The 25,776-nt window shown below is 36.5% G+C and overlaps 2 protein-coding genes across 3 annotated transcripts in view; one reads left to right on the forward strand and one right to left on the reverse strand.

Annotated features, from left to right (window-relative positions):
- Positions 1-10,740, reverse strand: part of LOC114323138 (uncharacterized) — a 34,518-nt gene extending 23,778 nt beyond the window's left edge. The window contains exons 1-4 of one of the 2 annotated variants that reach the window (XM_082888318.1): positions 10,595-10,740; positions 10,446-10,498; positions 9,455-9,494; positions 5,719-5,794 (exon numbers count right to left, since the gene is read on the reverse strand). The gene's annotated coding sequence lies outside the window, so the exon portion shown is untranslated. The remainder of the gene's footprint in view (positions 1-5,718; positions 5,795-9,454; positions 9,495-10,445; positions 10,499-10,594) is intronic. The other variant, XM_082888319.1, reaches the window with a different exon arrangement.
- LOC145800017 (uncharacterized) lies at positions 3,744-4,286 on the forward strand. Its single transcript, XM_082889674.1, has one exon. It carries the CDS (start codon positions 3,744-3,746, stop codon positions 4,284-4,286), a length of 543 nt encoding a protein of 180 aa, XP_082745800.1.
- Positions 10,741-25,776: the final 15,036 nt, after the last annotated feature.

Raw genomic sequence — 25,776 nt, forward strand, 5'->3', positions numbered from 1 at the left:
CCTCTTCCCGTGGACTGCTTACGCTCTTTCCAGAACTGAATGAGTCCACAAGAGAAATAACTGGTGTGGTGGCCAGTGAACCTCAACCAAACACCTCTGGTTTTGCTCCTTTGAACTTTCCGATGCGGTCGGTGGAGCAAAAAATGGCGGTGCAAACTGATATTGAGGCCAATCAGTATACTCTGAAGTCATGCGTGGAAACCATGACTGCGGTCACAAATTTGTCGCACCGGCTGCAGAGCAGGACAAATGAGGTGCAACAGTTAAACTCCCAGCTGGCTCTGCTCCAACGCATGTATAAGGATGCGCGAGCAGAGATTAGTGTGCTAAAGACGGAAAATAAGGAGCTGAAGCGGAAGGCCACCGTGATGTTCCGATTTGGAGGTCCGCCATATGCTGCAGTGGAGGAGCAGGGGGAGTGAATGTGCTTGGTGGATTAGGAAGCACAGAGGCAGCACCGTCAAGGACCGCCCAGGACGGAGGCAAAAAGAAAAGACCGGCGGCAGAGTAGGTCGGTGGGTGGCCGTCGGCAGAAAAGAAAACAAATTAGTTGTGGTGGTGATGGTGATCTTGTGTTTTTTTTTGTATTTTTTGTTTTTTTTTTTTTTTTTTTGTTTTTTTGTTTTTTTTTTGTGTGGTTGTGGTGTAAAATGTGGATCGGGGTGAATCCCGGAGATGAATAAATTATGGTTTGTTGTGCAAATTGGAAAATGGTTTTGGGTTTTTTTTTTTTTTTTTGAAAGGAAAAAATATGTGTCAAAATAAAGTTGGGGTAAAAAAAGAAGAGAAGAGAAGAGAAGAAGAGAAGAGAAGAAGAAAAAAAATCATTAATTTTTTTAATATATATAGTATTTTATTTATTTCTTAAATTTTAAATTTTTTTTTATAAATATAGAAGTTAAGCAAAATATTAATATAGCACAATTTTTAACATAAGTAAATATTTAATATGTATATTATTAATTTTTTTTTTAATAAGAAGAGAAGAGAAGAAGAAAAAAAATCATTAATTTTTTTAATATATATAGTATTTTATTTATTTCTTAAATTTTAAAATTTTTTTTATAAATATTTTTATTTTGAAACATATATATAATTTATTTTAAAACATATATATAATTTATAAAGGTATATATATAATATATAAATAAAAACATATCATATATATAAATATAATTTATAAAAACATAAATAAAAATATATAATAAAAATAAAAAATAAAAAATAAAAAGTTATAATAATATAATATAAATTATAATTTATACTATACATATATCTATATATATATATATATAGAAACAGAGTCGAAGAGAGAGAGAGAACAGAGAAACAGGCAAAGTGAGAGAGAGAGAAGGCGAAGGCGAAGGTCGATGGAGGTCGTCGGAGCTCGTCGAAGGTTGATCGAAGCTCGTCGGAGGTCGATCGAAGGTCGAAGGTTGTCAATCGACTGGTTAGGGCAAACTCGACTGGTCGGAGCTTCAAACCCAGTACTCCTCTCTTCTCTCTTTCTTCTCTCCTGGTTAGGGCAAACTCGACTGGTCCGAGGCGCACAAGGCGCTCGCCTTGCGCTTCGTAATAAGGCGCTCGCCTCATCGCCTAGGCAGCGCTTCACCTATTTCGCCTCGCCTCACCATGCCTGAGGCGCAAAGCTGCGCCTTGCCTCGCCTTGAGCTTAGGCGTGCGCCTAAGCGCGCTTTTTATAACACTGGAGTTGACAAAGTTGCGTAGGCAATTGACAGAATTGCTGGATGATGGATTGGTTCAGCCATCCAAAGCCCCGTACGATGCCCCTGTGCTCTTCGAAAAAAAGTATGACAAGTCCATGCGGATGTGTATAGACTATCGTGTCTTGAACAAAGTGACAATCAAGAACAAATATCCAGTTCCTTTGGTGGCCGATCTCTTTGACCGTTTGTGCAAAGCCACTTACTTTAACAAATAGGATATGTGCTCTGGGTAATGGCAAGTCAGAGTGGCTGAAGGGGATGAGTCCAAGACCACATATGTTACTAGATATGGGTCTTATAAATTTTTCGCTATATCATTTGGACTCACAAATGCACCTACTACATTTTGTAACTTAATGAATGATGTCTTTTCTGATTATATTGATCGTTTTGTTGTTGCTTATCTTGATGATATTATAACTTATAGTGCGTCCTTGGAGGATCACTTGTCTAACCTTCGTATTGTGTTTTCTAGATTGAAAGAAAACCAATTATACGTAAAGGAAGAGAAATGTGAATTTGCCCAACGAAAGATAATATTCTTGGGGCATATTATTTCCAAAAGCCATGTGAAGATGGACACCAAGAAAGTGCAAGCCATTGTTGATTGGCCAGCATCTAACAAAGTTAATGAGTTGCGTTCCTTTTTGGGTCTTGCCAACTATTATAGAAAGTTCATTGAGAGGTACTCCAATAAGACAACGCCCCTCACCGATTTGCTCAAGAAGGATCAGAAATGGAACTAGAGTGAAGTGTCAAGAGGCCTTTGACAAATTAAAAGTGTCAACTGAATCAGTGTTGCAGCTACCGGATTTTGAACTTCCTTTTGAAGTGCATACTAACACGTTAGACAAAGCTATTGGCGGCGTATTGGTGTAGGGGGGCCACCCAATTGCCTACGAAAGTCGCAAGTTGAATGTTGCGAAGAAAAACTATTCAGCCCATGAGAAAGAAATGACGACAGTGGTGCATTGTCTTCTCACCTGGAGGGTTTATTTGTTGGGAACCAACTACCAAGTCCTAACAGATAATGTGGCGAATACTTTCTTCAAGACGCAGAAAAAGTTGTCTCCTAGACAAGCTCGATGGCAAGAGTTTTTGGAGGAGTATGACTTCAAGTGGAAGCACAAGCCTGGTCGGCACAACCAGGTTGCGAATACTTTAAGTAGGAAGGTAGTTCAAGAATATGCGATTGCCATTACTACGGTTGAGTCAGATCTGTTGGACAGAGTTCGAGAAAATGCTGTTGGGGATGCCACTTATGAGAAGGTCGTACAGCAAGTGAAAGAGGGAATTATCCGCAGATATTGATTAGAAGATGACATTCTCCATGCCAAAGGAGATAGGTTGTTTGTCCCTAGCAATGGGGGACTTAGACAGGAGTTACTTTGAGAAACACATGATCCACAATGGGCTGGACACCCGAGGGTGAAACAAATGTTGGCTCTTCTATCTCGTTTGTACTATTGGCCGGTATGCGTTCCATATTTGTTAATGTTGATCGTTTCTCAAAATATACCGTCTTCATTCCTACACCACATACATGTCCAGCTGACATGGCTACAGAGATGTTTTTCAAACATGTGGTAAAGCATTTTAGGCTGCTAGAGGACATTGTGAGTGATCGGGATACTCGCTTTACCGAATGGTTTTGGATAGTGTTGTTTGGGTTGATGGAGTCAAAATTGAAATTTTTCACAGCAAACCACCCACAGACAGATGGGCAGACTAAACGCATGAATACTTTGCTTGAGGAATATTTGAGGCACAATGTCACAAGAAGTCAAAGAAATTGGATGGACCTGCTTGATAGTGCACAATTCTGCCACAACATGCACCGGTCCTCAGCAACCAACCTTAGTCCATTTGAGTTAGCTATTGGATATCAGTCCCTCACTCCTCATGAGGTGGCTAAACAAAAAACAGGGAGATGTTGTCCCGCAGCTTATCGTTTTGCATGTGCCAAGCAAAAGTTGCTAGAAGAGACAAGATAGTTTGTCTAAAGCCCCCCGTCGCATGAAGAAATATGCTACCAAGGGAAAAAGACCACTTAAGTTCCAAGTACGAGATAAGGTATTGCTGAAACTTACTCCCCACATTTGGAAGAAGATTAGCAGCAAAACTGTTCATCGTGGTCTCATTCCTAAGTATGACGGTCCTTTTGCAGTGATGAAAAGGGTTGGTGCAGCAGTGGCTTATAGACTTATACTACCTGATAGGCTGAAAATTCACCCAACATTTCATGTGAGTTTCCTAAAACCCTATCATGAACACATGGTGAACATTGAGAGAAAGCAAGCAAAGAGAGCCCCACCGGTGGTCCAGAAACAGTTTGACGAGGAGGTTAGAGGGATTCTTGATCACAAGACCGAGGGCATGAGCAAAAAGGACAGGCGAACCCATTACCTGGTGAAATGGAAAGGTCTGCCTGATTCTAATGCAAGTTGGGAGAAGGATTTCACGCTGTGGAAATTTGAGAAGCAAGTAGCCGAGTACTTGAAGACCCTACTAACGAGTACGTTAGCTTCTTCTGGTGGGGGTGGTCTGTTAGCGCCTTGACATTCGGGAGCTGGCAGCTTGGCATTTGGTGGCATCTTGCAACTATGTTAGCTTTGGACCAAGGCACAAGGGAGGCATGCAAATGTTGACAAGGTTGGCAAAGTCTTGTGTCGTTCGATGGCAGCACTCAACCCTTGGCCAAAGTGTGGATAGCATAGCACATGCAAGGCATTAATATGACCTGAGTGTTGGCTGCTGCACACTTGGGGGATGGACACAATCAGATGGCTTGGTTTGGGCTGAACCAAGGCCAGCACATGTGCAATTTGGATTTGTCCAAGGCATAGACAAGGCAACATGATTATTGGGGCAGTTATGAGCAGTTATGCAAGGCCAAAGAATTCTGACAGCGACAGTTATTGGCAGTTGCATGACTATGTCGTCATGCTGGCAAGGGACAAGGAAGGCTGAAAGATAGGAGTAGTTAGTGGCAGTTAATTATATAGGCTTTGTTTCAGATCTGTCCTAACCCTTTGGCAGTTGGGATTGTCAACTGCCATGCCATGTGGCATGTTCCCCTTGTATCTTGTAGCCTGTTTGAATTTCAAATTTAACTGATTGTAGCCTATTTATGGGCTTGCCATGGTTACTTGAAAATGGTCAAGTAGTAAAGTGTCATTGGCTATCCTTTGTATTATTGTTGGTGCAATAAAAAGGTTGGGTTTACCCGTAAACATGGCTGTGTTTGTGCATTCTATATTACTTGTCTAAAACCTCATATTGTGTTTGTGTGTGTGGATTGATTGGCTAGCTAAGTGTGCTGAAACTTAGTGCCATCGCAGGAAAAATTTCAGTCTGAAAATTGACCCTGTGACACTTACCATCTTCAATTTGAAGCAGTGTGTGGTATGTAACTTGAGGCACAGTCTACTTTTCTTCCCCCAAAATAGTTTACTTGTCTTCTCCTTTTTGGGGGACTTCTTGTCCTTCAGTTCTCTAGTAATCCTTTTCTTTTTTTAAATTATCCACTTTTTGTTGCAAATAAAAAATATAATAATAAAATGTAAAATCAACCTGAATATTAAATTTTATTTCCCCCAAGTGTTGCTTTTATATTTACAAGAAAAAACTAATTCCAAAAAACAAACATGATTGGTGTGTTTGGTTTGTGTTTGTAGAGTAGTTTTTGAGATAAAAAGTAAGAAAACTTGTTTGGTTTGCCTTTTTTCAGAAATGATTTTGGAAAATTGTTTTGGGGAAAGAGTTTTAAAAAAAGTGATTGATTTGATGTGCATGAGAGAGTGATTTTGGAAAGTAGGTAACCAAACAAAATTTTGAGATTTTTTTTGGAAAAATTTGTTTGGTTTGATTACTCTTGAAAATTTGTTTATAGAGAATTTTCCCAAAAATTTTTCTGAAAAACAAACCAAACAAGGCCGATATGTTCAAGCATATTTGAGGATCCAACACAACAGAGAAAACTACTACTCACCCTTGTTGAAGTCAGGACAGCCTTCAAGCCTCAGTTCCAAATAAAAATCGCAATTGCTTAATCTATTGGTCTCGCACTGCCGAGTAGAAAAAAGAAAAATATATCTCATGAGTAAGACTAATCATTCTAACATGCCTAATAATGTGGATACAAAATAATCTCTCACCAAAACAAAAACAAAAACAAAAAATCAGTAAGAACATTACTTTCCACTGAACAATACGAATCCTCCAAAAAACTGGCAATACGTTAATATATCATTTGTTTAACTATTTTAAATGCTTCTATAAAATGAAAAAAGGATGCCTCTTTGTAGAGCCTCACAAGACGCTTGCATTCATCACGCTTCGTTAACAGTTCATAATCATATTTTTCTCCAAAAAGCTTCAAGCCGCTTAAAAGTGCAGTCCTTAACGTCAAATCTTTCGTAGTTACAAGGAAAATGAAAGAAGTGTCAATTGAGCTAGTGTCTTTACTTCCCTAAACAGTGAACACTAACTTATGAAAAATTTACATCTACTAGATTATTGGTCAAACAAATGTTCAGAGCCAATTTATTGATTATTTGTTAATTTTATTAATTCTTCTGATTGCTTTGAATAGCTATTATGCAGTAATAGTAAAATTTAACCAAACCTCCAAGTTGTCCAATTTCCGTGCAAAGTAGTCCTATACCCCATTTAATTACAATAATAATCAAACTAAAAAGTTGAACTCCTCCTGCTTCCATCAAGGGTATTTTTTCATTTCAATTTTGCCATAAGGAGATGTTTTTACAAATAACATAGATGAATGTGAAATGGGAAAAAAAAATACCAATTAGTTAAGGACTCAAAAAAGATATAGAATAAAAAAGTTCAATAAAATAAATTGATATGAAAATATAGTAGATATACTTACCAGTATCACCCTTGGAACTTGAAGAAGTCCCAAAGAACGTTCTTGCCAATTGACACAAACCAAATCAAACAATTATAAAAATAAATGAAAATCAGCAACCATATAAATTAGTTCCCAATATATATAATGCTAGCATTTGAGCCCACATGATCTGTGTGCTATTATTTTTTGAAATCGAGAAGAGATTTGATGGTTGAAACAGTGAAGAGTTTCTTTTTTGAACATGGGTATGGGCTTGCTATTACATATTTGTCCGGTAAAGGAACACAAACAAAAAACCATCTCATGCACAGGTGTTTTGGGGGAAAAATTTGTTGTGACACTACACTAAGTCAAGTGGTCATATATAATAATAGTATAGATGTTCGTCTTTCAGTCCCATTGCCGATAATACAGAATGAAATGAGTTTTATACTCCTAGGGTTAGGGGCACCAGTGGTGTAGTTGAAAGATGTGGAGCTCATATGGCTCTGATAAGTTATGGAGCAATATATGCACTAGTAGGAGGCTTCTGGCAAAGGAGTGTTTGGCTGAGAAGACAAGTGGAAGAGCGCAGAAAATGTTGACAGAGGAGGACAGTCTTGTCATTTAATATCTAAGGAAAAGATTGGAGGGGACTATAGAAGGTTTGGCTCACCATGTCCCTTTGGCAGCGGCAGAGACACAACAGGGGTGGATCAACAATGGAAACTCACGGCAACAATCAAAATCTACAACGCCGGTGGATTGGACAATTAGGAAGAACTTCTTGCCTAACAGTTGGAAACCTCTACTCCCAACTCATAGAGAATAAAAACATATCCAACCCACAACATACACGTTGGACTAAAGGTGCATTGGACAATGGTTGATCAATCAACCACAATCCCTAATAAATGCATCCAACTCTCATGCCTGTTGTAACCCTTAATCCGTAAGCCTTTCAAAGAAAAAACTAACAACATTAATATCTAGCCCCTACACACCAATTGGGAGAACAAAATCCAAAAAGCCAACAAGCTCATCCCAAAACTCAACTCTCCCTCAAGGCAATTAAGACCAATGTCTTGAAACTGGGACCGTTGATCAAACCAAAAAAGGACCCAACTAATGGGTCCCTAGTTCAACAGTCGGGTCAACTAGAATTAAACGAGAATCGATCTGTGATGTTTATAATTACTTCATAAATATATTTAAACTTAAACCAAAAAAATAATTATTAATACACATTTATTTAAATTATTTTTATATTTAAAAAAACATATATATTTGAAGGGCAGGCCTGGTGCAACAGTGACGCTACCCCATTGTGACTTGGAGGTCACGGGTTCGAGTTGCAAAAATAGCATCTCGGCTTGTAGGGATAAGACTGCGTACATCAACGCTTCCCCAAACCCCGCATATGCGGGAGCTTTGTGCACTAGGTATGCCCCTAAAAAACATATATATTTATTTTTGTTTTGTTTAAAAATAAAAGCAAATGTTGAGAAGAAAATAAAGTGATTATCTCCATTAAAACAGATTTTTACAAAAATAACATATCCGGTCATCTTCAGTTTCTTGAATCCATAACCGGTTTGAACGATTGGCTGGTTCAACAAAAATAAGCCAGTTTTTTGTTCAAAACAGGTTTGGTGGTTCATCTAAACTGAAACTTAGTCTGGTCCGATTTTAAAACATTGATTAGGACTGCAAGCCCTAAAAAAAACTCAATTATCTGAATTCCTAAATCTAATGGACAAAGAAAGTGCTCCCAAAACAATCTCACAATAACAAGCAATTCTTTCATCCTATATAACCAAAATACACCCGAAAGCACTACACTAGGGCAAACCTACCCACTTTCATTGATCAGTTCTATCACATAAACAATAAACATTAGACTAATACTTTTTGGACACTTGCTAACATCTTATTATCAAAATTCCATAATTTGACATAAGGCCTCGTTTGGGGACTAGCCGGTTTAGCCAAAATGCCAAAAAGTTATTAAAAAAGCCAAAAAGCCAACAACCCATACCAAAAAGTCAAAGATTCTCTTTTCTCTCTACTTTTTGCACATCTTTTCGTAAAAAGCCAAAAAAATCATCCCAAACATACTAGTTTTTTTTAGCTCATATTTTAGCCAAATAATCAAAAAGTTACTAAATTAGCATGTTCCCAAACGAGGCCTAAATATCTTATACCCTAAAAGATGTATTATTGTTAAACATAATCCAATCAAAGTTTCACTTAAAATTTAATGAAAAAAAGACACGTAAATGTGTTAGAAGATGGCTTAGTAGGACGAAAAAAATGTTGTAGTTACTGTATATGCTTGCTACAATCTGTCAAATTATTCACTAATATGGTACATTAGCATGAAGTAATTATCATTTAATTTGTGTAAATTATGAATATTTAAATATGTAATATAATATATTCCAAAATAATATAAGACCAAGATCTAAACCACTAGTAGTTATATAAGGGCGAATAAAGCAAAAATTGTGAGTAATCTAAATTTGATACCCAAAAATGCAGATATAGAAATAAACCCATATACAAGGGTAAAGAGAACTTGCAATAACAAAAAATGCCTATTAAAATAAAGAAAAATGTTTGAGACCCCCAAAAAATTCCCACAATTTGACCCACAATGTTGTGATATAATAGGTGTCAACTTTTAATATGTTACACACCCAATGATATAGGGCTTAACTCCCTTGCCACATTATTGTGGATGACTTTATGAGTCTAAAAGTATGGGTCTCTAACATTTCTTACAAACAAAACAAAACAAAACAAAAGTACTAGTACACCAAACCAAACCAAACCAAACGAAACAATAGAAGCATAGGAACTTAAAATTACTAACCTCCTCTGCGACCAGGACAAGGGGGCATGGTTTCAAATTCCTGTGAATTGAGTAGTTCAATTAATTTCTAATATATATTAGAGAGAGAAATAAATTTGCGGTTGAGTTTGACACGACATGACAACACAACTCGAACCGTACACGAGGTTAGCAGGTTAGGCTTGACCATTTCCCAACACGAACACATCTATGACACAACCCAATAATACGAATATTAAACAGGTAGGGTTAGTACCAAATCTACATAACACTAAGTTGACACGAATAACTGTACAATGAAAAATTAGTTACACATTTTAATATTATTTCTACTAAAAGTGATCATGACATTTTTTAATCTCTCATGTAAAAGAATAAATAAATAAACCCACCTTCATTTCTTTGATTTGAGAGCCTAACCATACTAACCCAAACCTAAGTGAAAAGCAAGAGCTTCTACCATATGAAGTAAGTGCATATAATGCCAAGACCCTAAAGTAAGGATGTCACTCACTCAACTAGAAAGGTAACAACTATGAAGCACGGGTGCAGGTACAAGTATGGTGCAGGTGGGCTGATATGGCAAAACTCAAAAAAAAGTATGGTACGGGTACGGCTGCGGTACGCCGATTTTTTTTTTTTAATTATAATTATGGTTAAAGGATCCAACCTACAAATTAAAATTAAATATGAAAACTAAAAAAAGAACTACAAAACTAAAAGACAAATCATATTTCAATTCAACAATGCCAACATTAAAACCTTTAAGCATAAAAAATACTATTTGTGAAAATCTTTTTTAAAATCTTAATTTATTTTTAAAATCTGTGTCTGTCTGTGATCATAATTTATTTTTAAAATCTGTGTCTCTGATCATAATTTATTTTTAAAATCTGTTTTCTTGCTCATCAATTTGCTATTTTTATAGGGTGAGACCAAAGAAATAACAGGGGCACAAAAATTGCTGATCTACAGGGGCACAAAAAGAGAGAGAGAGATGAAGAACACTCACCGGAGGGAAGACGAACAGACGAAGATGATGAAGAACACTCGCCAGTTGCTGATCTGCAGGAAAAATGAAGAAACGAAGATGAAGATGAAGAGACAAAGAAGAAGGAGAAGACGACGACGAAGAAGAAGATGAAGAAGAAGAACACTCACCGGAGGGCTTCGTCTCGTTGCGTCGCCGTTGGCTTCGACGTGAAGAGAGGCTGCTGTTGCTGAAGAAGAAGACGAAGAACCCTGCGCTAGGGCTTCGTCTCTTTGCTGCCGCTGCCGCTGCTGCTGCTGCTGAAGTGAATAGATGCAAGAAGGACAAAACAAAACCTAGGTGTATATATTATGTTCTTAATATTACAAAATAACCAGTATTTTTTGTTTTTTTAATAAAGAACACAAATAAATTGCTCCGGTACCCCTAATTCTCTTATAAATTTGATTTTTTGCCCCGGCTTACCCGAAATGTACCAATGGCGTACCCATATCATACCCGATTGAATCAAACGTTCTAGACCCTTTTTTGCCGTACCCGATGTGCGTATCCACACCCGATAAGTATCCGGTACTCATACGACACTATTTTTGGGGCACCCGTGTTTCATATGGTACCAAGTATCCATCTCAATCATAATTCAATAAATCTATTACTAGCGGTGTTCTATCACTTATTTACATGTTCAATGTTATATAAAAAAATCGCATTGATAAATCGACACTAATAAATATGCTACAAAAAACATGTGGGCTCTTATGCATCTTGGTTTTTCATAAATATCATTTGGACTTTGGCCTTTGAGGTTGCGATTTTATCGGAACATGATTCAAAATGTACTGATGAGAAAAAATGAATAAGTGAGACCTAAACACCGTTATCACTTTTTCAATTTATAAAGACCATGATTAATCACCTTGGATAAATCTAGAGTCAAGAAAATTAATTTTAAATAACAAATACACTGAACCACAATACAAATTCACAATAGAATATAATTGAAATGCAGTTTGAAATTTACATGGACTCGCCAGTTGGAGGTGAAGTAGCCGTGTTGACACGACACGGGTGCAGGTATGGGATCTGTGTCAGATTCGCCTCATCTCTCTCGGACATAGCTAATCGAAAAAGAAAAAGAATATTGAGATACTTACATGGATGTGTTGGGTTCGAGATCTGGATTTGTTGGATCATAGCTTCATCGACGAGTGAATGTCGGCTACAATAACCACATCATCTAGAGTAAGAACCAAGAGAGAGAAAGTCGCAATCACCAAGTAGAAAGGAGAAGAAAGAGAAGAGAGCTTCGATCGTGCTATGCGTAGTTCTTTCTTTCTTTCTTTCTTTCTTTTTTTTTTTTGAACTTTGTTCTGTGTATTTCAGAGAGAGGAAAGAGGAGAAAAAATGGGAGAGAGAGTTTGACTACAGCTAGAGAGCATTTTTGCTAGGTTTGGCTAATGGGCTAGACCCAAATTAATAAAAACAAAAGTTTGGGCCTATTTTAATGTTTTGTTTCTACCTTATTTCGTTTGGGTCTATAATGTTTTATTTTGGAAGATTCTATTTGAACCCAAAATATGTGTCAATATGCCCAATTTAAATTTATAAATTTTAATTCCTAATATATCTTAATATGAATTTACTAATGAGGACAATACATATTAAATCCCAAAATAAATTTTTTTTTCCTTTCTCATAGTACACCCTAATCAGTTATTCCTATCCAAATCTCTGTATCTTCTTCCCCAAGATATCAAAGTTATTTGTGTTTTTTTTTTCTTCTTCTTCTTCTTCTTCCTCCCTCCAAAACTCCAATCTACCCTATCAAAACTCATCATCATCATCAACATCCTTGTTTTTTTTTTATTATTTTGAAACCCTAAACCCTAGAAGAAAGTTTGAAGTATAACCAAATATCTCATGAGTCATAATTAAAATACTATCATAATTATAAAAAAAATTAATCATAACTAAAGCACAAAATAACATAACTAGGATGTGCATTTAGTACATTCGTTTTAATAGATTTTTTCATTAAAAAAATTTCAATTTTTATTTACTTAATGAGGTGATCTAAATTTTTAAATAATATACAAAACAATAAATCAATCAACATAAATTCTTAGAATACCTCCCATTCTATACCAAATTTTTTAATCTAATTTGATTTTAAATTTGAATAAAAAAATTTGATTTGATATGAATTATTTAGAATAGCTCATATCAAACTATTTAAATGCTTTCATCAATTTTTTTATAAAAATCTTTTTAAAAATTTTCCTCTTATCCAAAATTTTTCTTTTCATCAAATTTTATGAAAGAAATCATCTCAAATGATTCATCTTTCTAAAATTTCATCAAATTTAAATTTGATGAATTCTCAATTTAATACATTAAAAAAAAAATTGTCTTTCCCTTGATTTGAAGAGCATTTGATAAAAATGATTGAAATCATATTTTGAACATTTTTTCATCAAATTTTAAAATAATGAAAGAAAATGTGAAGGATTAGAGATGCTCTTGAAAGATAGACATTTAAGAGTGTATAAGTCTCATTCAAAAGTTCATGTTGCGAACTGTAACGCCCCACTTTTTAATACTCGGATTCTATTACCAATCCATTATTATAATGCAATTTCAGAAATAATGTACAGAAGTTCTCCACATTAATAAGGATGAATAAATGTAGATTATCTCATTCAATTACATAGTGAATGCAACAAGAGATACAATTAAATGTAGATACAATCACTGTAGTGAGCAATCAAAAAAATTTACAAAGCTAACTTACCATAGCATCTTTAGTTGCCATCACAAGAAGAAGTGCATTGCCTCTCTTCTTTGAACTTGATTACAACATCTTCAACTTCACCAAACTTCTCAAACAACTCCCTTAAATGTTCAGCACTGTAATCCTCACCAATTCTCTCTCGTGATACCTTGAACACCTTCTCATTTTCTAACTCACTCCCAAACCTTTGCTTGAATTTTACCAATTTCTTCTCTAAATTTCTTATAAAGTCTCTCTTCTTCTTTGAAAATAGAGAGATTTAAGACATAAGAAGAGCTGCGATGGATAGATATACTCAGTTCGGGCGATGAAGGAATGGTGGTGGTGGTTGGTGGCTACTCAGATCTTATCTGTCTCTTTCTTTCTCAAGCGCCGCCACTTGCGGAGGTTCTTAGGTGGTAGGATTGCGAATTTGCGCCCGAGAATAGATTCAGCAGTTTGGGTGAGGACCACGACACGTCGAGGGAATGAAACTCTGAAGATGAAGCATGAGGATGAGAGAGATCTCACAATGGCGAAGAGATCTCATCGTGCTTCTCCATTCCATTGATCGTCGCCGTCGAGATGGCGGAGCTGTCGACGGCGGTGGTGAGAAGATATAAGAGAGAGAGAGAGGAAGAGAGAGAGAGAGAGAGAGAGAGAGAGAGAGAAGATGAGTTGAGAAAAGAGATCACAAGATAGTGAAGACCAAAGTCAAATCGTCGGAGACGAAGCATTGATTATTTGAGGTAAAATCTAGAGAGAGAAATAAGGAGTAAGAACATCTCTAATGGTTTAGTATTTATTTTATCAAATCTGAGTAAAAATGGGACGATTTTCTCAATTTGATATGAGCTCTTCCAACGGGTGCACTATAGTTTGCATCAAAAGCCAAGGACGTCCGGCAGGACGACCGACCGGTCGACTGGACAAGCACTAAATTTTTTTTTTGCCCCCCTCTCTCTCTCTCTGGTTTCTTCTTCTTCTTTGGTTCTTTCTGTAATTCCTTTCTTTGGTTTCATTCTATGTTGTTCTTTTATTTCACTCTTACCTATTAACCCACTCTTGGGTAATGGATCTGAATCTTCATCGACATTCAAGTACATCTTCTAACATTCTCTTTCTAACTCATCTCTCTCTTTCTCTCTATGTTTCAATTTCAGTGCTCATTTGGTTTAGATCTGTTAGTTTCTTGGTGAATCTGAATCGGGTATGTACATTGTGGTGTAGTATTTGGGGTTAGTTTTAAGGTTTTCTTGGAACTCATTTATATTTGGGCCGCTGTTTTTGATTTTGATGCAGATTTGAAAAAAATGGTCTGGGAGTTTCTCCAAAAAGTTGTGATCTTTATCAATATATGATTTGCTAATTGCTTTATGTGGTTACAACTTTCTCTATATTTTGATTCGCTGAAGAAATTGTCAATTGGGTATGTGAATTTGAGTGAAGACTTTGGGACAAACATGGCTGTAACTCTGCATTTTTTTCCCTCCAAACATGGTTGCAGCTTTGCATTTTCTGTCTAAACGGGACGATTGGTGGGACAATTGGCCAGACGTCTGGCCGGTTGTTCGGTGGGACCCACCTCAACGTAAACGCACAATGAAATGGTGAAATTAGACCCAACTTCTCAATTTGGTGAAAGATTTGCTCCGTTTTCAGTTTGATACCATTTTGATGAAACCATTGGAGCCAAAAAATGGGTACTTTTTCACTAAATTCAAATTTTTTGATAGATTTGCTTCTCCGTTGGAGATGGCCTAAGAGAGAGGAAAAGCCTGATTTTTTGTGTTTGCACAGTGTATATTGTGTATATAGCGAGGGTATTTTGGTCATTTAAATAAACTTGTCCTTATGGACAAGTTAATTCAGCACCTGATTCTCACCAAACAAAATCCAAAATTGAATTTTCAAGCTCCCATTCTAATAAGGGAGATTTATTAGAAAATCATTTTTCAAGTGTTTGTATCCTAATTAGTCCATAAGATATTTTTGTATTTCAATAAGTCCTATTATTTGAATATTTAATTTACCAAATCATAATTATCATATTTAAGGTATTTTATAGATCTTTCTACCATTATAAATATTTTTTGAACGATTAACAATTTGGTGATGTGAATATTCATATTTTACAATGTGAATATTCACATTAACGTGTAAATGTTCACATTGATACTATGAACATTCACATTGATAGTGTGAACATTCACATTGACGGTGTAAAACATTCACATCACGGAACATTTACATTATAGATGTGAATATTATTAGGGATATTTTGATAACTATGTCACCCATAAGACTTATTGGAATATAAAAAAATAATATAGATTAAATGAAACATAAGTAAGTGGAAAAGAATTTATAAAAAAAGTGCCCCTTCTAATAAGGGTTAATGTCATTTCAAAAATCTCAAAGCAAAAATCTCGAAGAGTATGGGAAGTTATTCTCCAAATTTTTTCCTTAAATTCTTAGAATATAATTTTTTGGAACTCTAAACTAGGCAAATAATCTTGTTCTAAACATAGGCTTGCGGACAATCTCCTAACATTTGCTAATAAGATCCTAGTTTTTTAAAGTTATTAATTATCTATGACCTTGCCTTCCAAATATAAAAACCATAACATTTGATTGTTTTTAAAATTTGGTTATTATTAACTGATTTTGGTAACAAATAGCCCAAAACACTTGATAACAAATTTTAAATAATTATTTACACTTTTTTATTTATTTATAAAAGTATGTCATAAAACATTTAAAATAATTACACAGCAAAATAATTAGTTGGTAAAGGTTTATAATTTTAATTAGTTATTCGCAACCATAGAGTTTTCAGCTACATAATTAGTTGCCCACGCTACATGAACTATGCCACAGTATTCCGAAACTCCTAAATAATTTACACAAATTAAATGATAATTACTTCATGCTAATAGACCATAGTAGTGAATAATTGGACAGATTGTAGCAAGCATATACTATAACTACAACATTTCTTTCATTCATCATACTAAGCCATCTTCTAACACATTTACATGTCTTTTATTTTCATTAAATTTTAAGTGAAACTCTAATAGTATTATGCTTAACAATAATACATTTTTAAGGGTATAAGATATTTTTGTCAAATTATTGAACTTTGATTATCACATGTTAGCAAGTGTCAAAAATTTTAGTCTAATGTTTATTTTATTTTTGATAGAACTGACCAATGAAAGTGGGCAGCTTTACGATAGTGTGGCGCCTTCGGGGGCATTTTGGCTATATAGGATGAACTAGTTTATTTTATTTCTCCATTACATTTAGGAACGAGGCATTATTTATATAAGTCCTAATTTATAAACTTATATTCTATTAAGTTCTAATTAAGATTTTTTACACCTTCAAATCACATTAAATTTTTAATAGTCGGAATTGCCCTTCAAACTATGGTTTTTTTATCATTTATGATTATCTATAAAAAAATATGATGATTTGACATTTATTTTGATTTTCAAAACTTTAAAACATCAACTTTCAAATTGAAAAAACTAAAAAAAAAAAAATTAAATGCAAAAAAAAAACTAATCAGCTTGTTTGGTTTCATAACGTAGGATTCACTTTTTAAAATTTTTTATTTTTTATTTTTTATTTTTCATATTTTTTTTTATTTTTACTGATTTTTTTAATATTTTAAGTAATTTTTAAAATATTTTAAGCAATTTTTTTAATTTTTAGATACACCTAATATAAATACACTTAAAAAGTATAATATTTGTGAAAAAAATCTTTAACAAATTCATTAAATACCAAAAATACAAAAAAAGAAAAAAGAAAAAAAAGAAGAAAGAATATTCAATACACCTAAACTACCATAATATTTGTAATTATGACTTTTAAATAATTAACTTTTTAGGAATTTAGATGATTGAGTATTGGTATTTTGTGGCTTATAGTCCTAAACAATGTTTTAAAAACTGAGCCGGATTAGGTTTCAGTTCAGATGAACCTCCAAACCTGTTTTGAACAAAAAAAATGGCTTATTTTTTAGAACCACAGTTGAACTGGCCAACCGTTCAAACCGGTCACGAGTTTAAGAAATAGAAGTTGATGAGTTTAAGAAACAGAAGATGATTGGAAACGTTATTTTGTAAAAATTTGTTCATATGGAGAAAAGCACTTTATTTTCTTTTAAACACTTGTATTTACTATTAAACAAATCAAAATAAATATATACATATTTTAAAATATAAAAATAATTTTATTTATCAAATAAATATATATATATATATAATTTAAATTAATGTATATTAATGATTATTTTTTGACATAATTTTAAATATATTTATGAAGTAATTCTGTGTGTGTCGATTTCTGATCACACTGTCAAACTGGTACTCAGCTGGAGAACACTGGCAAAATAGATTGCCTGAACGACCTGTCACAGAAAAGAAGAGATTCTGGCGATGGTTCGTCCACCCAGGAGCATTCCGACGATCAAGTCAGTTATCTCTCAAAGATAGTAAAAGTGCTTAACTCACTATTCAGAGCATAAAAAAGTATACCTTAGACCCATGAAGGTGCCTCTCTTTTATAGCCAACACAATCCTACTCCCAATAGAATCCTAACTCTGATGGACTTAGGATTACTGCTAATCTTGGACTCCTAGTATGATTAGAATAAACTCTCTGAGAGTCTTATCTTTACCCAAACTGAAGTCTTCTCTCATTCTAGGACTCTTATCCCTTACCCGCTTATCCCAGATTCTGGTATCTTCATAGATAATCTCGGCGTTAAAACCAGGACACGTGGCACCTCGGCTGGCACTTCGGTGACACCTCGACCACGTGTTGTCATTCAAAATTTATGTCCCCACAAATTCTAACCTTACAAATTGATTCGATTTTAATTTTGATTGACCAGACGATAGAACTAATAATCTATGACTAGAGCCATTTTCTGGTTTGATCAACAGTTCTAGTTTCAAATGGTTGGTCCAAATTGCCTTAATGGGACGGTTGAGTTTTGGAATGAGTTTGCTGACTTTTTGGATTGTGTTTTCCCAATTAGTGTGTAACGGTTGATATTAATGTTGTTAGTCTTTTCTTTGACAGGCTTAACGGTTTAAGGGTTACAAGAGGCATGATAGAGTTTGATGTATTTATTAGGTATTGTGATTGATTGATCTGACATTGTCCAATGCACCTTTGGTCCAACGTGGTATGTTGGAGGTTGGATATGTTTTATTCTCTTTGAGTTGGGAGTAGATGCTTCCAAATGTTAGGCAAAAAGTTCTTCCTAGTTGTCCAATCCACTCGTGTTGTAGATTTTGACTCCAGCCATGAGCTTCCAATGTTGATCCGCCCACCATTGAGTCTGCTGCTGGCGAAGGAACTATGAGAATATATTGTATATATGATAGGATTGTGTATATATGATATATATATATATATTAGGAATTAAGTAATATTGTGGTGTAAAAAAAAAGTATGCCTAATTCCTATTTACACCACACTCTTGCCTAATTCCTAATAAATATTCTATTTATACACAATCTTACCATACATACAATATAAATAAATAGGAAATATGTCTAATTCCTATTTACACCACTTTTTCCATGTTATAGAAGCATTTAAAATGGATAAATAAATGATATATTAACATATTACCAGTTTTTTAAATGATTCGTATCGTTCAATGGAAGGTAATGTTCTTTCTAATGTTTTTGAAAAATTATTTTGTATCCACGTTATTTTTTATTTTTTTATTTTATTTTTTTGATCAGTAAATGTTAGTTGTTAGTTGTTAGATTTGCACTTAACTGAATGATATGTCTTAACTGTGAGGTATATGCTTGATTGTGATTTATTTTTGGAAAAATGTTTTTTTTTTGAACGAATTTTTGGAAAAATGTTTAAGAGCACTAAAATAGAGCTCTACAAACCCAGGGGTGAGTGGCAATCTGGTAAGGGCCTGGGGTTTAAGCCCCTAGGTCGTGGGTTCAACTCCCCTCTGGGCCAATCTCCTGGGCGTAGCACAGTTGGTTAGGAGGTTGACCTCAAGGATGCCTTATCAGCTACTTGGTGTGGGTTTAATTCTCCCCCGCTGTGCGAGTCCTGACTTAAGCGGAGCTTGTCTTGGGAGGTCGGGACAAGCTTCCAGGTTATAGTCTCTTACTCGGAACGGACAACAGGACACCCTGGTGATCTCCTCATGGGGCGTTGCCTTGGTCCTGCGGGAGAGTGGGAGGATTTTCCTGTAACAAAAAAAAAAAAAAATAGAGCTCTACTTATGTGACAGTGGATCCCATTCATGAATGATCTGATGTATGTGTCTTGTTTTTTTTTTTTTTACTTCATGCCACATCATTAAAGTCATTGTTAGAATTTCAAATTTAGAGCTATGAATCATTGCTCTTATTTTTGGAATGGAGGCCAGCTGACTTCATTAAGGGTCAGTACTTGTTTCTATGTTGTGTTGGATCCTCAAACATGCTTGAACATATCATATTTGTATTTTGGATATCATCTTTTATTTCTTTGAATTCAAATTATATTGTTTTTTAGTGTTACTTTTGCAGAAGAGTTTTTGAAGACTTTACGTTCGTCTAAGCCGAAGAGTAATGGTAAAATTAATAACATATCAGCTTGCTTATATATATGCCATTTTTTTTACTCTTGCAATGAGGATGTTAAATCTGCCACCTTTCAATATCCAATGAAAGAACGACAAGTTGTTGTTTATGTTTCTCTAAATAGTAACATTGGTCTTTCGACAGTTCTTTTGTTGCTTTTGGTTGGGATCTTCTTTAACCTTACCATCTGATTATTCAAACAATATAATTTTTTATATGTCATAAAATGAGTATTCATGTCACTCATCCTTGGTAACTTTTGGTGCTCCTATAATTGTTTTCTTTGAACCTACAAATGTGCTTTGATAAGTTTCAAATTCCTTTAGGAAAAAAAAAAGAAAAAAAAGAAAAAAATGAAGAAGATGAGCAAAAAAAAAAAAAGATTAGCAGAACAAATAGTAGAAAAAAAAAAGAAAAAAAGAAAGACGTTTGTTTGATAGAACAGAATCACCCCTACTGCTTCCTTCAATCAGAATCACTCCCGTTGCTTCCATTGTTGCTTCCACCATTCTTCCCATCTTGTGCAGCTTTCGCCAGTATGTCAAGTTGAGCCTTGATTTGTTTCAGCAACTGGTCTGTCATGTGGTTCTTTGAGTAAAATTTTGTTAACGACAGCTCTGGGATCTTTCTTCAGCATACGAAAAATCTTCACTGCCTTATGGGCATTCTCAACCGCGGTGAATTGAATCACCATTGTTGATATGCTTTTCAGATACTAGTCAAACCATGTATTCTCCTCCAATTCAGCAATGCCTTTGATATTCTTTTCAGCATGAGCCCCTAATTGCACAATGTCTTCTCTGCATAATTGAAAAACCACCGACAGATTCTTCAATGGCCAATGATAAGTGATAGTGTACTCCTGAATCTTCGGCTCTACGGTGGTTTGATGTTCTTTTGATTCAGCAATACTTATCGACTGCCTCTTCAGCAGTTGATCCAGTATGATTCACGGATCAAAACCTGCAAAACGTATAACACTTATCAAAAATAAAACAGAAACAAAAACAAAAACAAAAACAATTAATGAACAATAATAATAATAAGATAAATAAACTGCTCAAGAAAATACCATAACTATGTTAGTGTCCAGCACCATTTCTCCACTGCCCAAATGGAGAACCCACTTGAAGAGAAGTGGGGGTGGTGAGTGGGGGTGACACCTCTCTATTAATGTGGGTGGGGGTGGCCACCGCCCCACTAATTGTTTGTGGCTCTCCTCTTCTTCAATTGTGTATAAAATGAGGTGAGGATGAGAGGTTTATTAACACACAGAGATATAGAGATTGTGAGAGTTCAAGTGTAGTGAGAGTGCTATAGTGAGTGAGTAAGGTTTGAGTGGTGTAAACTCCCTCCGGGAAATTCTATAGTGGATAGCTCTCTGTGGACGTAGGCAATTGCCGAACCATGTAAATATTCTTGTGTTATTGTGTGTGATTGATTTCTGGTGTCTCACAGTCCCAACAAGTGGTATCAAAGCTAAATCGGTTGCGTTTCAGAAAAACATAGTGCTTTTTTTCGAAACTGCCAGAAATCAAGTTGCTCAAAATCAGGTTTCGAGCATACTAGGAGCAAGGGCTCGAAGAGAGGAGTCCAAAACTACAAAGTAGAGTTCCAGAAGCCTTCCCACGTGCCTTTCAAAGAAAGCGCGTGAAGCACACGCGCACCACGCGCCATTAACAAAGCTGACACGTCATCCCACGCACATACACACTCCACACGCGCGTTTGAAAGAAGAAGACGAGCCCCGTGGCAGCCATGTCAGCGCCACCTCAGCACACGGCAGCGCCATGTGTGAGAGGCACGTGTCAGAGCGTGTTCGCCACGTCAGCGCCACGTACCACTACGTCAGCGCCACGTGTTCGCCACGTCAGTGACACCTGTTTGACACGTCATTTGCCACGCCAGTGACACGCGTCAGTCTTTCAGCCACATGTCAGACACATGTTAGCCATGTCATCATATCCCATTGACCAGTCAATCTGCCGTAGGAATGATCCAGTGCTTTGCGACTAAGGTACACCCGCAGATCTGAACTGTCCAAACTGTTTTGGAATGAAAGAACGACAGTTGTTGTTTATGTTTCTCTAAATAGCAACATTGGTCTTTCGACAGTTCTTTTGTTGCTTTTGGGTTGGATCTTCTTTAACCTTATCATTTGATTATTCAAACAATATAATTTTTTCTATGTCATCAAATAAGTATTCATGTCACTCATCCTTGGTAACTTTTGGTGGTCCTATAATTGTTTTCTTTGAACCTACAAATGTGCTTTGATAGGTTTTCCTCCAGGAGAAAAAAAAAGAAAAAAAAGAAAAAAATGAAGAAGATGAGCAAAAAAGAAAAGATTAGAAGAACAAATATTAGAAAAAGAAAAAGAAAAAAAGAAAGACACTTATTAGATAGAACAGAATCACTCCTACTGCTTCCTCCAATCAGAATCACTCCCGCTGCTTCCATTGTTGCTTCCCCCATTCTTTCCATCTTGTGCATCTTTCACAAGTATGTCAAGTCGAGCCTTGATTTGTTTCAGCAACTGATCTGTCGTGGTGGTTCTTTGAGTAAAATTTTGTTAACGACAGCTCTGGGATCTTTCTTCAGCATACGAAAAATCTTCACTGCATTATGGGCATACTCAACCGTGGTGAACTGAATCACCATTGTTGATATGCTATTCAGATACTGGTCAAACCATGTATTCTCCTCCGATTCGGCAATGCCTTTGACATTCTTTTTAGCATGAGTCCCCAACTGCACAATGTCTTCTCCGCATAGCTAAAAAACCACCGGCAGATTCTTCAATGGCCAACGATAAGGGATAGTGTACTCCTAAATCTTCGGCTCTACAGTGCTTTGATCTTCTTTGATTCAGCAATACTTATCGACCGCCTCTTCAGCAATTGATCCACTATGATTCTCGAATCAAAACCTGCAAAACATAAAAAACACTTATCAAAAATAAAACAGAAAAAAAAGAATTAATCAACAATAATAATGATAAGATAAATAAATTGCTAAAGAAAATACCATAACTATGTTAGTGTCCAGCACCATTTCACCACTGCCCAAATGGAGAACCCACTTGAAGAGATGTGGGGGTGGCACATCTCCATTAATGTGGGTAGGGGTGGCCACCGCCACACTAATTGTTTGTGGCTCTCCTCTTCCTCAATTGTGTATAAATTGAGGTGAGGAGGAGAGGTTTATTAACACACAGAGATATAGAGATTATGAGAGTTCAAGTGTAGTGAGAGTGCTATAGTGAGTGAGTGAGGTTTGAGTGGTGTAAACTCCCTCCGGGAAATTCTATAGCGGATATCTCTCTGTGGACGTATGCAATTGCCGAACCACGTAAATATTCTTGTGTTATTGTGTGTGATTGATTTCTAGTGTCTCACAGTCCCAACAAGGGGTATCAGAGCTAAATCGGTTGCGTTTCGGAAAAACATAGCGCGTTTCTTCGAAACTGCCAGAAATCAAGTTGCTTAAAATCAGGTTTTGAGCATACCAGGAACAAGGGCTCGAAGAGAGGAGTCCAAAACTGCAAAGCAGAGCTCCAGAAGCCTTTCCACGCGCCTCTCAAAAAAAGCGCGTGAGGCCCACTCGCACCACACGCCGTTAACAAAGCCGGTGCGTCATCCCACGCGCACACACGTGCCCCATGCGCGTCTGATGGAAGAAGACGAGCTGCGTGGAAGCCACGTCAATGCCACTTCAGCACACGTCAGTGCCACGTGTGAGAGCCACGTGTCAGAGCGTGTTCGCCACATCAGCGCCACGTGCCCGCCACGTCAGCGACACCTATTTGACACGTCATCTGCTACGCTAGTGACACGCGTCAGTCTTTCAGCCACGTGTCAAACACGTGTCAGCCACGTCATCACATCCCGTTGACCAGTCAATCTGCCGTAGGAATGATCCAGTGCCTTGCGACTAAGGTACACCTGCAGATCTGAACTGTCCAAACTGTTTTGGAATGAAAGAACGACAGATTGTTGTTTATGTTTCTCTAAATAGTAACATTGGTCTTTCGACAGTTCTTTTGTTGCTTTTGGTTAGGATGTTCTTTAACATTACCATCTGATTATTCAAATAACCTAATTTTTTCTATATCGTAAAATAAGTATTCATGTCAGTCAACCTTGGTAATTTTTTGTGCTCCTATAATTGTTTTCTTTGAACCTACAAATGTGCTTTGATAAGTTTCAAATTCCTCTAGGAAAAAAAAAGACAAAAAAAAGAAAAAAATAAAGAAGATGAGCAAAAAAGAAAAGATTAGCAGAACAAATAGTAGAAAAAGAAAAAGAAAAAAAGGAAGACACTTGTTAGATCGAACATAATCACTCTTGTTGCATCCTTTAATCAGAATCACTCCTGCTGTTTCCATTGTTGCTTCCCTTATTCTTCCCATCTTGTGCAGCTTTCACTAGTATGTCACGCTGAGCCTTGATTTGTTTCAGCAACTGATTTGTCGTGGTGGTCCTTTGAGCAAAATTTTGTTAACGACAGCTTTGGGATCTTTCTTCAGCATACGAAAAATCTTCACTGCCTTATGGGCATACTCAATCGCGGTGAATTGAATCACCATTGTTGATATGTTTTTCAGATACTGGTCAAACCATGTATTCTCCTCCAATTCGGCAATGCCTTTGACATTCTTTTTAGCATGAGTCCCCAACTGCACAATGTCTTCTCTGTATAGCTGAAAAACCACCGATAGATTCTTCAATGGCCAACGATAAGGAATAGTGTAATCCTGAATCTTCGGCTCTACGGTGCTTTGATCTTCTTTTGATTCAGCAATACTTATCGACCGCCTCTTCAGCAGTTGATCCACTATGATTCTCGGATCAAAACCTGCAAAACATAAAACACTTATCAAAAATAAAACAGAAGCAGAAACAAAAACAAAAACAAAAACAAAAACAAAAACAAAAAGAATTAATCAACAACAATAATAATAAGATAAATAAACTGCTCAAGAAAATACCATAACTATGTTAGTGTCCAACACCATTTCTCCACTGCCCAAATGGAGAACCCACTTGAAGAGAAGTGGGGGTGGTGAGTGGGGATGACACCTCTCCATTAATGTGGGTGGGGGTGGCCACCGCCCCACAAATTGTTTGTGGCTCTCATCTTTTCCAATTGTGTATAAATTGAGGTGAGAAGGAGAGGTTTATTAACACACAGAGATATAGAGATTGTGAGAGTTCAAGTGTGTGAAAATGCTATAGTGAGTGAGTGAGGTTTGAGTTGTGTAAACTCCCTCCGGAAAATTCTATAATGGATAGCTCTCCCTGGACGTAGGCAATTGCCAAACCACGTAAATATTCTTTTGTTATTGTGTGTGATTGATTTCTGGTGTCTCATAGTCCCAACAAGTGGTATTAGAGCTAAATCGGTTGCTTTTTGGAAAAACAGAGTGCGTTTCTTCGAAACTGCCAGAAATCAAGTTGCTCAAAATCAGGTTTTGAGAAAACTAGGAGCAAGGGCTCGAAGAGAGTAGTCCATAACTGCAAAGCAAAGCTCCAAAAGCCTTCCCACGCGCCTCTCAAAGAAAGCGCGTGAAGCACACCCGCACCACGCGCCCCACGCACGTTTGAAGGAAGAGGACGAGCCGCGTGGCAGCCACGTCAACGCCATCTCAGCACACGTCAGTGCCAAGTGTCAGAGCGTGTTCGCCACATTAGCACCACGTGCCGCCACGTTAGCGCCATGTGTCCGCCACATCAACGACACCTGTTTGACAAATTATCTGCCACGCTAGTGACACGCGTCAGTCTTTCAGCCATGTGTCAGCCACGTCATCACATCCCGTTGACTAGTCAATCTGCGGCGGAACGCATGAATGATCCAGTGCTTTGCGGCTAAGGTACACCTGCAGATCTGAACTGTCCAAACTGTTTTGGAATGAAAGAACGACAGTTGTTGTTTATGTTTCTCTAAATAGTAACATTGG

The sequence above is a fragment of the Camellia sinensis genome, chromosome 9 (genome assembly GCF_055761805.1).
Source record: "Camellia sinensis isolate YWXY chromosome 9, ASM5576180v1, whole genome shotgun sequence".
Lineage (NCBI taxonomy): Eukaryota > Viridiplantae > Streptophyta > Magnoliopsida > Ericales > Theaceae > Camellia > Camellia sinensis.